At 41.5% G+C, this 15,210-nt stretch overlaps 1 protein-coding gene across 4 annotated transcripts in view; it reads left to right on the forward strand.

Annotated features, from left to right (window-relative positions):
• Nucleotides 1-15,210, forward strand: part of lpp (LIM domain containing preferred translocation partner in lipoma) — a 179,246-nt gene that overhangs the window by 139,572 nt on the left and 24,464 nt on the right. For all 4 annotated transcript variants that reach the window (XM_025902823.1, XM_005451220.4, XM_005451219.4 and 1 more), the window contains one exon: nucleotides 8,300-8,469. In XM_025902823.1, the coding sequence (XP_025758608.1) occupies nucleotides 8,300-8,469 (170 nt within the window). The remainder of the gene's footprint in view (nucleotides 1-8,299; nucleotides 8,470-15,210) is intronic.

The following is a 15,210-nucleotide window of genomic DNA, read 5'->3' on the forward strand; positions in this document are numbered from 1 at the left end:
TTTTTTGTAATTACAATAATAAACATCGCTGAACTTATAAATATAAATGTTATAAACGATTAAATAAAAGCTGATACGGACCAGAAAACTGAGCTTTGCTGCACAGCGTTTTCCACAGCTGGCATAAAGGAGCACAGGTGCTCAAAGTAAAGCCCAGAGTCCAGCGTTGCTGCAACAGTTTAACAGTGTGTTTGGGCTTGTAAACCTAGTGTTTTATATTTTATGCATCGATGTCTTATTTTTTTATGTTCCTAATTAAACATTCAATTCAGTTTTATCTATATAGCGCCAAATCACAGCAACGGATGCCATAAGGCCCTTTTTATAGTAAGGTAAAGACCCTACAATAATACAGAGACAACAGCGATAATCAGGCCACCTCCTGTGAGTAAGCACTGGGTAACAGTGGAAAAGAAAAACCCCTTTTTAAAAGGACGAAACCACCAAGAGAACCAGGCTCAGGGAGGGGCAGTCGGTTGGCGGTGAGGGGATAAAAGGCAGGGAATAATAATAACACCTTTTGCTCAAAGTTTTAAATAGCAGAAGAAAAATATTATATAATTTTTTTTTTCAGATCAACTTTATTAATCCCCCCAAAATTGCTGTTTCCAGTCAAACTCACACAACCCCTAATCACAAACACTTTTGCTTGTCAGGGCGGATCAACAACAATCAGGTCAAATAATAAATAAATACATTAAAAGTAAGATGAAAAGTAGAATAACAAGGAGAAATGTCTAATCTTTCTGTGGTGGTTCATTTTTAATCTAAGTGAGCCCTGTCAGCACTAAGTGAGCTGAGGGAAAAAGCAGTACCATCCATTTAAAAATGGTTCTTTAATGTGATCATTATATAAACTATTAATTCACTGAATTAAACATAATAATGCCCTTTACTGTGGTGTACATTGTTACAGGTATATCAGAGTTTGCTCATCAGGTTAATTGTCAGCTAAGCCTGTAATCCGGACCTCTCCACAGTGTTTGTGGCCTTCTCTGACAAATACTGTGGCTGGTCATTAACTAGTCCTGTGTGAAATTCTAGTATTTTGTTTGTACGCTTTCTGACCAAGCTTCCTAGCGCTCATGTCGGTCATCTAAAAAATAAATAAGATGGTGATGAGGCTTCAAGGCTTCAGTGGGGGACTTCTTTATTAAAACAACACGAGTTTGTTTGCTTTGTAAACGTTAGGTTCTCATCTGTGTTATTACTGGCAAAGCAACAGTTCACTCATTGTACTGTTATACTGCACTTGATGTTACCATGGAAACCACAGGTGTTGCTAAATCAACCAGAACTGAAATCTTAAGGATTATAAGTTTAAATTGAAGCATTGAAAGAATTAAAAGCAAAGCATTTGACAAAAATCTCCTAAATCCATTGTGGTTTCAGTCTCTCTTTAACTCTTGAATTTCTTGTAGCTCCTGCAGCCTGATGAGTGTTTTTCCCCCCTTTTTTCTATGTGAGGACATCCTTCAGGTACAGCGGCTAAGTGTCCACTTTGTTGTGCTGTCTTGGACTCTGTGTATATGTACGTTGGAGCAGTCACAACGAGATCGAAAAGCATAATGCGGCTGGAAGGAGGTCACAGACCACCCAGGGGGAGGAGGGCAGCATATGAGGCAGTCTGGTGACATGGCAACTTGTCTAAAGCCCATGCATCACTATACCACCTACAGTGGATTATAATGTACGACTGCAAGAGGCTGAATTGTACGACACAATACCCACGGATGATCCATCATAGCTGCCTTTTATAAGAAAAATGCTGTATGCATGTCAGTGTGAGGCTGCGGATTTGACTTCTAAGACCCTTTTTCTCATGTAAATAACGTGAAATGCTTTGAATCTTAATCTATAAATTTGCCAGATTGTAGAAATTCCACAAAAACCGACAGCTCTGCTTTATTTCAACTGTCTATAATTCGTTTCTTTTATGAATGAGATCTTAGCAGTTTTTCTGCCATGTCATCATCTTGTTTGCAACTGATTTTCAGTCATTTGTTTCTATTTTGAGCAGGGGGGGGGCAGGGGAGGGTTGCTGATTTTCAGGTCACCAGAGTTTATTGGTCCTCTTCGCTCTCATTATCTTCACTGCCGCTGACCTCGCCGCGCTGCTTTCTAGTTTCTCAGCTGATGCAGCGTGCCAGCATGGGGCTTCTTTTCCCAGCGACAGTAGCCCGCTTTTTGGCAGCGGTTCACGTGAGGTGACCATCCCCTCTACAACCCTCCTCTCCCCTCCCCCGTCCTCCCCCGCCAGGCTCGGCGCTTGCTATCCTGCCTCGTTGAGACAGCTCCACTGAGGCTTGCAAGATCAGCTGCCGTGCGAGCCCAGCTGAGGCTTCCGGGCACTCACGTTGCTAGATTTCATTTGTGAGTGAGCGTTTGACCTCAGGAACGAGTAGACATCCGCACGCTCATGCACGCAAACACAGGCACACTTACGAGCGCACGGCCCAGTGCGGATAAACAGCATATCAACACACGCGCGCTGCTTGTACAAATATTGTGCTGCAAACACGCTTACCTGTCCCCCTGCCTCTCCCCGCTTTCTCTCTCTCTTTCACCCCATTCGCCAGCCCCGCTCGCTCCCTGGCACCCCTCCACGTCGTTCCTGCCAACCTGCTTCTAAAACATGTAACCTACACTCAGCGCCCCCCCCTCTTCTCTGTGCCGCCGTGGGCCCTGACAGGCTGAGCTGTAATGCTTAGTGGCACAGGCTCGCCTATCCTCCATCCTCCACCATCGCCGCAGCAGTTCTGCAGATTGCTATTTGCTGACATTGGGAATGATATTAAAGGCAGGGGTTAGGAAAGAGGCATTCAGAGATTGAAGTGTAGCGATGACAGCGATTTCTCTTGTCATTCCAAGGCAACTGAAGGCCACAGCATTGTCAGGCAGCATGGAGGGCAATCTGAAGCAACAAAGCAGATTAACCTAGAGGGGAAAGAGACGAAACAGTGCACAAATCACGGCCTCTGGCACTCGAGTAGCTAGCAGTCACACTCCTAATGTGTTCGACAGACTTGCTTCCTACTGTCCTGTTGTTTATATCTCCAAGCGTGAAGAACTTGCACAACTTTGTGCGCTTATTCAGCCTACCTTTTTCCAACTTGTCACAGTAAATTGATGCTGTTTTGTAGGCTTTTTATTAGCTCTAATGCAAGACCATTTCTAGGAGTCACATGGTTGTTAGTGTCTTTTAATTCTATTTATTTTTACCCTTGTTTTTTACACTTTTTTTATTAATATCAAAACACAACACACACAGTTTAGTTAGATGCTTTTTCTGTTTTTACCACCATGTCTATCAGATGTTTTAATCCAAGCACAAAACTTTAGTTGAAGTCCCAAAATGGATTTTGTGGTTCTTTTATTAGTTTTGGATACGAGCTGCAGTCGCTGGCTCTGCCTTTGGGGTTTGCAAGGGTTGCGCCAGCAGAATTGTATTCTTTAGTAACATAGTGCGAAAAGTTTGGTCTCCCACAAAAAAAAAGTTCCTTGCGATCCTTCTTTACATGCACGATCTTTGATTTCTGACGATGTAAGATCAAATTGAGCTGCAAGTGTGCTCCCTCTCTGCCTTTCATGCCGCTTCAATATCACGGCGTGAAAAAACAAAGAAGGCAAAGACTGAGGGAAATCTGAAGCGTTCTGCCACTCAACATTCCCCAATCCCAAACAACAGCGTCTCACTGCCACTACAAATACATTAGAAATCAATTATTTATGGAACAGAGTCAGGGCCTCTTTAATCTTTTCCTTTTATCCAATTAAATTGTCTAACCATTCTAAGCCTCTATAGCTCACAGGGAATGTGCCTCGTTTTTTTTTTTAAGAAAAAAAGAAAGAAAAGAAGAAAAGATTTTTCTCTTCAGTCCTTCTTTTGACTTTCGATGTAACAGAGAAGAGACACTTCTGAGGGTTGAAGAATGAAAGGAAAGAAAGTGAGTAAAGTGTAAATGAACTCCCCCCTCCCACCCCGTCACCATTGCATTGGTTCTACAGGAAGTATTTGAAGTTTTGATATCAAGACTCTGGTTCCATTCCCCGCGCAAAGGGACGCTGGGGAGCGGTGAGGCCTTTCATGATTCCTTTATGCCCAGCTGAAATAGTTCGAAAGTATTTGGGATCATCTCCACGGGGGTAAATACGATGTTGCTTCAATTGCTGTCCTGTATTATTCAAGAAGTCAATTGAAGTAGTGTCTTAAAATTGAAAATGCTTATTTCCATCGTGTGAAATTATTGATGTAAAACACAGCACTCGTCTCCATTATCATACAGTAAGACTGCTGATAAAAAACAGTTACAGATGCACTGAAAGGCTTTATATTTTTACAGCACCGTGCTCTGACTCTCAGGTTGTAGAAAAGATATCTGGATCTGAAACAGACCGTCAGTTTCTCTTATTTCAGTTAAAAATGTGTATGTGAAGATGTAGCCTGTCTCTCAGTGGTGAAGAATCCCTTCAAAAATTCCTGGACCCAGATCTGAATGGAATTACTTCTAATTTGCCCAAATTGGTAGGATTTTATAAATATGTCCACAGCTTTTTGAGTAACAAAACGGTCAAAAAAACCTTACCATATAACCTCTTTGAAGAAGGTAAAAACTAGATCATCATTTCCATCGGCGATGTTCGTGGTGAGAGAACACGAGGAGCTGGAATCCAAAACACTTATTTCCTAACAATTAAAATCAGAGCTTAGGAGATGAGTCAGTCAATCAGTTGAATGGATCTACCATTATTATAGTAATCATGTCATTATTCCGGCAAGAAATTAAACAAATCTCTGGTTTCAGCTGCTCTAGTGTGAACACTGCTGCTTTTTTCCTTGTCTAACAGAGAAAAAAGGGAGCCGGCTGATTATGTGTGATAATAAAGAGTCGTATACACAGTTGCATTAAAACGCTGCCTTTAGCTTGTTATTAAAATGTGAAATGTATAGGAATAGAAGGCGTACAGTAGTTTGAAAGAGGCTCAGATCTGCTGCTCTTTGTTCCACGCTGATGTGAAATCATGTGTGGGCTGCGCGCAGCGTGGCACGGCGTGTCTGTGGGTACGCGTACACTATATGATACATGTGTCTGTGTTTGTATGTACTCGTCTGCATGTGTGGCATGTCAGACGCAGAGGGATGTTTTGTTTTTTTTATTCCTGTGTGTGTGTTGGTGCGAAACTGTGTACACTGCGCTCGCAGTCGTGCACAAATAGCTCCTGAGGGCCTTCGCAATCACAGACTGCCAAAAGGAAAAGGATTTCCGAGAGGTTTCCTTCTCGCTATTTAAAGTGGGAGCCCTGTGGGACATGTTTGGCATTCTCATCCACTCACTGAAGATGGCCTGTGATCTGAAGCCACTAACAGGCTCGGCGTGCTCCGTCTCTGTCTCTCGCTCCCTCTCTCTCCCTTTCTCTTTCCCTCTGGCTCTCTGAAGTGATTACCCTGCTTGTGATTCCACTGACACCCACATGTCCCCCCGAGACGTGCCTTCACTAGTTTGTTTAATCTGCCTCCCTGTACAGTAGGTAACACAGCCATAATTGAGGTGTGGATAGAGCTGTGGGAGCAGATGAAACCGGTGGCAGGCTTTATGAAAACCTGTCTGCGCTATAAGTCGCCTTGGATGACAGAAGTCGCTAAATTAATGTACAAAATGCTGCTGTGACAAGAATTTTTAGAAGGGAAATGTCAGTTTCCTCATTCAATGAATCCTGAGTCATCTAATACAAGAGGCAAAAATATCTAATGTTCAGTGTTCTAATAATGATTTCAAAATGTTGCTGGAAAAGGAAAAGAAAGTTGTGGATCCGCTCATTCTTTAAGCAACTTTCCCCCATTTGCACTGATAAGATAATGAGTTATGTGACATTAGAATACCATTTGCAAGCCTCGCAGTCAAGCAGATATTTGATCTCAGCAACATATGACTTCCAAAAGTTGTGCTGATACCTGAGACAGAATCCGCTTTACACTCCGTTTGAATTTTTGATATGAAAACGGCAAGTGGAACTGTGAAAATGCGAGCATCAGATACTCTATCTCCCCCCGGTTAGTGTCTCGCCTCTGTGTGTAACACGCTCGAACCGCTCTGTTCAGAACATACAGAGTGTCAATCATCGCCCAAATCAGCCTTTAGATGAAGCAAAAAATGAAAAGGGAAGGAAAATGATCCACAGAACTGAACTTGAATTAATTAAATATACTGTATCAAGCTTGCTCTGTGAGATTGCATCTGTCCTCAGATGTGTAAAAAATAAAACATTCTCAGATATCTTTTTTTAAACCCTATTATTGTAAGATACCAGTAATTAAATTGACAGTGTTATTAATTGGGTTGAAGATAACTTGCATTGAGTCGAGGACATCTTAAACTCAATTAAAGATATCTCCAACTCAATTAAAGATATCCAAATGCCATGTCCCGCAATATGCAATCAGCCTCTTTCTGGAGCAATAATATCAGCTCACTTGTGCCCCTTTTACAAAGACTTCGTTGTACTTCTAAAGTTTTCTTTTTATCATTTAATGCTCAACTTTTTAAACAGATGTCACTCTTTGGTGATGTGTATGCTTTCTTTAATGTGGCATAATTATATTATTTAATCCTTCTTTATCCAGCGTTTGAAATAGAAATGAAGATTAGACGCCCCTGATGTCAGGAAATGAAGCATTTAAAGGGACAGCTTCCAGCTTCGTGGCACGAGGGAGCGCGAGGTGACGCGTGGACCAAAGCTCGGTCTACGGATCCTCGATTTAGATGTCAAAACGCTTTTAAGTTCAACGTTCAGTTGTAGTTTCTCAAGTTCTTGTTTTTCTTTTTTGGCTCTTTGCCGGCTGCTGTCATTATTAGAATTTACTTAACGCTCATATCAAGTTACTATAAATTCAGTGGCTCAACTTTCCTCTTTGTTTACGGCACAGTGTTGCTGACAAATGATGGAAAGCAGGTAAACGTTGTCACCTTTTGGTTCACTGACCAATTCATTTTCTTCATGGATCCTTAGACTTATGTTGAGACTCCCATTGCCAGAGTCCTCAAAACTAACTATAAGGTGGGAATGAGGTGTGGCAGAAAAAAATTGGCTTGGGTGGCATGCTTTTACTTAGCAGCAAGGTTCTGGGTTTTCTCAGCTTTCCAAAGGCATGCATGTTGGGCCAACTGATTATAAAATGTCTGTAGGTGTGGATGCAACTGAGAATGATTGTTTGTATTTCAGTCTTAGTCCTGTGATGTTCTCTGATTCATGCTCAGTGTCACCTGGGATGGGATCCAGCTCCCCCGCGATGTGAGGCGGGTATATACAAATCTTTATTTAAGCAGGGAGCCTCATTCAGATTAAAATCTCTTTTACAAGAGAGCTCTAAGCAGAGCCTTCAGCAGAGCCTTTAGTCGTCTTTCTTTCAGCTGGCTTCAAGGGTCACTGCAGACAATCATCTCAGTTTCTTTTCTGTATGTTTGATTTTACACCAAATCCCCGTCCTGATCAGAACCATAACCATTTATCCGAGATTAGGTCCGGCACTAGGATTGGCTTGTGAACCCAACCCCTCACCCACCCCTTCGTGGCTGGGCTAATCAAAGAATCATAAAAGGCACTGATTTAACAACCTCTAGGATTTCTAAAGGGAGCGAAGGCTTGATGGCTGTTTGGAGTTCATTCCATCTGAATGTTGTTTGATACCTGAAATCAAATCTGTCAAGGTTTCTCCACACATGGGGAATATTTAAGGTTAAACATTTATTGGTTCTTCAATTGCAGTTGCGGAATTAATTGGAAAAGAAAAATGGATGAATGGATGTCAGATTTTAAAGCACTGTCCGATGTTTCTCATCAAAGTGCATGCTGAGAGTTTTAGCTGTGTTCTTTCTTTAATTATTTTCATGCACAGATTCCCACTCAAAGAAGCAGAACCATTGTTTGTACTGCTGGCTTCGTGATGCTTCCCTGCAGCTCTACATTGTCCTCTCTTTGTATCTGCTACCTTGTAGATACATGATCCTTATTTTCACATCTTTCTAAGAAACCTGTTATGAGTGTTGCTTTCGGCCTGGCTGCATTTTAGGCTGAAAGTAAGAGATTTGCTGCACTGTAGGGTGCCGCTCACAAGGTCAAGCACCAATCGCAGCGAACGGAAGCAGTCGCACGTTTCAGCTCCCCATTACAACCACATTTATGTTGTTTGTGCGTTATTCTTAGCCTTACTGTTCACTGATGTTATTTACTTTAAGAAATGAAAAATCTGTGGTTTTAGAGGGAATCTGTTCTCAGCTTCTCCTCCTCTTCCTCTCCCCAGGGCGCTGCGCCAGCTGTGGAGAGAACGTAGTGGGTGAAGGCACCGGCTGCACTGCCATGGACCAGGTCTTCCATGTCGACTGCTTCGTCTGCATGACTTGCAGCACCAAGCTGCGTGGAAAGCCCTTCTATGCTGTGGAGAAGAAGGCGTACTGTGAGCCTTGCTATATTGTAAGCAGCTTCCTTTCTTTTAAATCCACCTGCCTCAACACTTCACTTAGGCTCACTACATGCGTCCGCGTTTTAAAAGTGCACATTATATCATCGGGTATCGCTGTGCCTGGAATGTTTCATAGGTTTCACTTCAGGCAACCACATTTCATTTCATCAAAGCCCAGAGGGCTGCCACCTCTCACCACACACACATTTTCATTTCCTCTTCTTTATTGGCTTCGTTTTGTTTTTGGTCATTCAGTGAAACTCTCTTGTGTCTCTTTTCCTGAATGAACTTTCGTCCTGTTACACAACTAATGTCAGCTGGTTAGCAAACAAGTTTGTTCTTTGAGCTTGTTTTGACATTCTCAGACGTCTTTGACTAATAAATTTTATTAGTAGGCAGCTGGCCTGCAGCTGTGTCTAACTGCTGACCCACTTGCTTACTTAAATTGGACCTATTATCCTTTTCCTTGCTTTTTGTCATGTAGAAATTCTGCTATAGTCCTCATCTTAAGCATGAGGTACATTCAATTAATCACTGCGAATGAGCCCTCCTGGTTTAAGACTGTTTTTTTTCTTACTATTGTTGTCTCTGTATCATGTCAGTACAGGAATATACAATCAAAGAAGCCCCACCCACCTGCTTTTAATAAGTGCCAGCCAATCAGAAGAAAGTTTGCTTAAAGATAGTAGGAAATGGGAGGAGTTCACTTTGGAGGCCCAGCATAAGGTAGCTTTGATTTGTGAATCATGCAGAGCTCTATTAGAGTCCGAGAGTGAAAATAAGAAGCAGGAAACGAGCAGAATGGACGCAGGTTTGTGAAGACGGAGGGTTCTTTTGTTTTGTTTTTTCTCTCGCTCCTGTCGACTTTCCTCTGGCTGCTGTTTAGCGTAAAGCTTTAAAATGCAACACTATAGTTTCAGCCCTGCATCATGAGACGGGGAGAACAACTTGGAGACTAGCTGGTGAACACGTGCCACGGGAGTAATAGTTTCCACGTCCCCAAATATGAGTCCACTTGGGTCCAAATGACATACATTTCCTCATCGGATGGTGTGTGCAAGGGCCTGTGTGGACGCCCACAGAGGCGTTACAATATAATGCAGCAGCAGTTCCTCCCTGTATGTGTTTATTGGATTATAATCTCTGCCTTAGCTAGATTATCGCGCAAGTTCAGTGTGGTTTTTGAAATTTGAAATATAGGTTTTAAATTATACGTATGCTTATTATGGCAAATGATAGCAGGGTCTCAGTGGATCACAACTGTTCAGGAGGCTCCTAAAAATTCCATTGTCTTGTTCTGCTATTACTATAGGGGAGTGTGCTTGGTCTGCATTAATGTTTAGTTAAGTGCTACATGTCAAAGTGACATGCATGTGAATTCCAGGACACAAAGTTTCCCAGCAGAGCATTGTATTGTAACAAGAAGACCCAGGTTTCACTTTTAACTCTCGGTGGTTTTGATGCTGTGGCTGATGACATGAGCAGGTGGTGCAAAACTTGTTGTGGCTTCTCATCTCTAGCTGATCTTCACCCAACACTACCTGATAGATCCACCTGCCATTTTTTTCTCCTGAAATAATCAGGTCAGATATGCATTCATGGCCTTTTTTAATATATCTAATTTTTAATAGTTTGAAGAATGATGTTTGCCTTCACACATCACTCTTAAATGATGCATAACTGTCTACAGTGACGGCTGATGAACAGCCAGATATGGTTAAGTCAAGAAACATGGCGTTAATTCTCTTTGTGGATGAGATAAGACTTCTTCTAAACGATTAATAATCATTTTTCTTATCAAAGGAAGAAATGATTGGGGATAAATGAGCCACAAATTTGTGTGAGTTATTCTTAATTTGGAATGTTTTTATTCCATCTTACCAAACTGTGACTGGTTTTCTTGTCAGTATGTTGCACAACACACATGAAAGTGTTTCCTTGCACAATATTATCAGGAAAGACGCGTCATCTGGCAACACCATGAGGAATTTATTAAGCAGAAGTGTTTCCTTCATTCAGTTTCAGTAGAAAATGGTCATCGGTCCCACAGCGGGAACGGACATGTTTCTTACTGTCAGCGATATTAGATGTCAGTCGGCGGGTCATTCCTGGAAGCTGAGATGGGAAATAACTGTGCGCTGCAGCGAGGAAAGCTAAATTTAAGTGTAATACTTTGAACTTTCTTTTGATTTCTTTTAAAAATAAGTGAGTCATATGAGGAGTACAGTTACTGTCATATTTCAAAATGAAAATTGAATACGATGTTATTAATACACATATGATAACACAGTAAATATTCCAGCAGTAGTACATTTATATTTACAGTCTCTCGTCTCTTTCAGTCGCTGCAGCCTGAGCTTGTCTGCGTAATTAAAAGCTGGCTGAAATATGGTGACTACAGCTGAGATTGTCCTTTGGCTTCAGCGACTTAATACCAAAAACAGGCTGAGTCACCTCTCGACCTGTTGTTAAGTGAAGCACTAGACACGGGCAGACTGGTCGTGGTCCCAATCTTAATTTAATAACAGATTGTTTTGTCTACTCTTGCACCGCCTTTTCCGTTTCTTCCTGGTCTTTGAGCTCCCGCTGTTTCCCCTTTTGAACTGGACAACTGTGCCCTGTGCTTTGACTACAGGTGCTTTTACACAGGCCGAAGAAAGAAAGGAAACCGGCGAGGATAGAGTGAGTGACATCCATCCAGTTGTACAGATGTGTCCGTTTGGAGGATAAGATCAGCTGCCGTGATGACAGAGAGGACGACTTTTAAAAGAGTTATTTTAAAAGTCCTTTTTAAAAAGATGAGAAAGTATTGAGATTGCATTATCAGGGTGCTAAGAAGCTCTATTTGACATGTTAAGGGTCACCTGCCCATCGTATTATGCAGTGGGAACCTAGGGAAATGACAGTATATAACAAAGTATATATATTATGTATGTATATATGTGTGTGTGTGTGTGTGTGTGTGTGTGTGCACATATATGAAAAACCTGTGTAGGTTGTTCATAGAGCTCCTGATTCAAATGCGTTCAAGCAGTCCTTTTTCTTCTTGGGAAAAATACCCCAGTGTCCAAACTGTAAGACATGCATTAAAGATGATTAAGATTTAGTTATTTCATGATAAGGATATTTTTTGTTAAGGTGGGTTAGAGGCGCTTTAAGGGACATTGAGGACAGAAGAGGTCTCTAAACAAAATCTGGGAATGGTGATTATTGTTTGTTAGGGATATTAATTAGGTAATGCTGATTCTCCTGACAGCACATAGTGCCACATTTATTCAGTTTTCTTTTCATTCACTTGCAGGAAATGGCTCGATGTGCATTTTACCAGTAAAGTCTTGAAGCCGAGCTACACGATGTTTAAACCAGTGGCAGGCCATCTCTTAAATCATCTCTTTTCAGAGGCACTCAGTGTGATTGTAGTTGTCTTGTCTGGAAGTTCTCCAACTCTGATACATACGCTAAAGAGGAATGGGATAATTTAAGAACTTTATTTATGCATTTCATCAGCATAAATGTTCTTCTGGCACAAGATCAAAAGGATGGGGGAAATCTGAATTTCTTAATGAAAGTAATTTCTTCTTCTTTTATTCCCATCCTCAGGGTCATATGCCTCTGTGCGATTAGAGAATGAACGTGAGAGTTGAGTCTCTGAAGAGAAATGCAAAATCCCAGAGAGGAAAGAGGAAAACTTCAAGTTAGCCTCCAAGTCAGTCAGTCTAGGAATGTCTTAAGAGCAAACCAACATTAATGACACACTGAATTTATTTCTTCACACTCTCACCTGTCACATGATATTAGCAGCAGCTCTTCTCCATCCTGAAGGAGCACGTAAGCAGAGGCTGGTTTAGTTTGGTGGAATGTTGTAATGGCCTAAATGCCTGCTTCTCCTAAGAGGTTACCTTTTTAGGAAGTCTACTGACTTACCTACTTGCCAACAGTCAGATGGGACGACTGAAACTGCTCTCATGTTTATTCACTAAAGGTTAAGGTTCACCCTGCTGGCATCATGGTCATTTATGCCTTTTGATTTCTTTGTTGTTGTTTTGTTTTGCCAGGGTGAAATAATTGCAGAGCATACACCTTTAAAGCCTTTAAAAACAAGGATCAGGTGCACGTCTTCTCTATTTTTGCTCACATTCAAAAATAATATAGATATAGGTTAAAAAGTGTAAATGCACCTCCACTAATATTTGTCTGGCAAACTGCACCTCAACCAGATGTTTTTGGTAGCCGTCAGCAAACATAACTCTGTGTGAATATTTGGTTGCTCTTCTTGGTTTCCTGGCACAGACTCTGTTTTAAAGCATAGTTTACACATTTTCAACAGGCTTGAGGTCGGGGGGTTTGGAAAGGTTTTTCCAGAAGCTTAGGATTAGCCTTTAAAAGACTTTTTTTTTAAAACCCAAAACTTAAAAGTGATCTGTCTCTATACCTCACACCCTGGCTTAAAGTACATAAATACATGATCAAAATAAAAACAGCAGATCTAGAGATTTCTTTTCTGTCTTGGAAGTGCAAGTAGTCCAGCACCAGAAGCACCGAAGTTAATTAAAAAAATGACACTTACAGTTGCTTAACATGTGCATTCTTCCCCGAGTTCCCTTTAACTGTTTCACTTAGTCGAGACTACATTTGTAAAACTATACAGTCGATGGTGATAGTAAAAACATTGCAAGTCATTTAAAAACTGAAAACAAATTATTGTTATTTCTTGAATTATTTCCATATGCTGTGTGCTCTTTGTGCGAAATAGATTTTTCCATCAGCCCGTGGCAGCGTATTATATTTGATGTAGAATATCTTACAGGTATAACAGGTGCCTGAGGAAACTTGCTGTGTGTAGAATCTGTATAATAATATGCAAAACTCTATTAATCCCTTTGCCAGGAATTGGAGGAATACATTTTGCACGCTGATTGCCATCCAACAAAGTTTTCTGCCATGTATCAGAGCAGGCGATCAGCAGCGCTCTTATCTGAGCTGGGACTTTACATATTCTGTGTAACAATACTGGCATTTGAACGGGTGAGATCCATCTCTTCCGCAGGGTGATTTGCCTCGTTCAAACTGTTTGCCTAGATATTAGTAATTCCTTTTAGTAATGTACAGGAACTCACACAGATGTGTTATCAGCTCCTGTCTACTTCCTGATTTTACAACCTGCTATCTTTCTCTCGAACCAGCCTCAGTCACACCACCGGCCCGTAAACTGGAGGGCAGAAATCAGCCTTTGTCCGTGGCACTTCCCTTGGCTTGCCTCCACAGAGGTCTTATCACCGCCTATTTGAATGCACGGTGATGCTGATAAACTCTACAGCCGCTCAATTAATGTGTCATTTTGCATGGAGTGATCTGTAATCGTGTCAGTGTGAAAACACTGGCATTGCCATTGTTTTGGGATTTTTTTGTTTTTTCCCTTGTCTGACGTGTCTCAGCTTAAGGTGTCCTCCCGATCACCCCATTCAGTATTTGCACACATGCATAGCGAGGAGGAAAGTAAGGATGTGCACACACATGACCCGGCAAGACGTCCGTCATTGTTATTGAGAGATGCAGAAGTTTTGAGCTTTAGTGCCGTTTTCCAAGAAAGCTATCTTGTGAAATGTTTTCCAGATGATTCAAACTGTTGCTGACTTTGTTTCCTGCAAAACTGGAACTAATTAATCACCAGAAACCAACAATGCCGGCTAACAGTGTTTCTGCAGTATTTCTGAGTGATTCCAAATAAATGTTGTGGTGATGTTTGTGAGTAATGATTACTGCGGTCTGTCTTGCTGATTGTTAAAGATGGCCATCAAAGCCTCAAACTTGGCTTTACTGTCCCATTTTGGTTGTAAGAGCATTATAGGAGGAGTGGAGTGCTAAGCTATCAGCCAACAGGTGCAGAGCACGGACATGAGGGTTACCATTGTAGACATGTAGACGGGCTGTGTGCAGAATTAATCACCGCCGGTGGCACGGTGGTTAGCACTGTTGCCGCACAGCAAGTATGTGCTAGTATGTGACATTTGTTCTTATCATTAGATAATTCCCTTTCTTGCATGTCTTCTGTCCTGTCTTCCTCCCCTCATCCCCTACCGCTCATGGCAGGTGGCTGCCCCTCCTTGAGCATGATTCTGACTCAGGTTTCTTCCTGTGAAAACTGAGGTTTTTTGTCCCACTGTCGCCAAGTACTCCTTCATCTGATTTTAGGTGTTATTGCTATCCAAATAAAACTGAATAAATTTAGTTGCATTGCCACGTGAAGTCTGATTTCATGCTTTTAAAGTAAAAATGATCTACAGCGTGATATTTTTACTCCAATTGCTCATAATTAGTTGACTTTATTACATCAAGGCTGGTGGATTGATTGTACTCTCTGACCAGTCAGGCTTCCTGTGTCCCTTTGTCTGTATGTGTCTATGGTAAGCTAATCAAATATATCTATGGCTATTCATCTGGAAAAAAAATGCAATCTTGACCTCCCCAAAACAGCAAAATATGCATTTCCTTATTACATAACCCTGCATTTCTGATGCCATTCACACTAAGTTTACACAGTGACCCCAAAACCAGAGGACCTGCTTTGTGATCTCAAGCACAAATTTCCAGATAAATCTTAATCTCGTTAATCGATGCAGTTAAATGCACATTGAAGTGAACAAGCTCTGAGGCTTGTTCTGAAGGATCCAGTCTCAGGTGCTGCAGAGCAATAACATGTAATACGTTTAGGAAGAGAGCTTCGCTGTAGATGAGAAGTGCAGGTATTTAAG

This window comes from Oreochromis niloticus, linkage group LG23 (genome assembly GCF_001858045.2).
Source record: "Oreochromis niloticus isolate F11D_XX linkage group LG23, O_niloticus_UMD_NMBU, whole genome shotgun sequence".
Taxonomy (NCBI): domain Eukaryota; kingdom Metazoa; phylum Chordata; class Actinopteri; order Cichliformes; family Cichlidae; genus Oreochromis; species Oreochromis niloticus.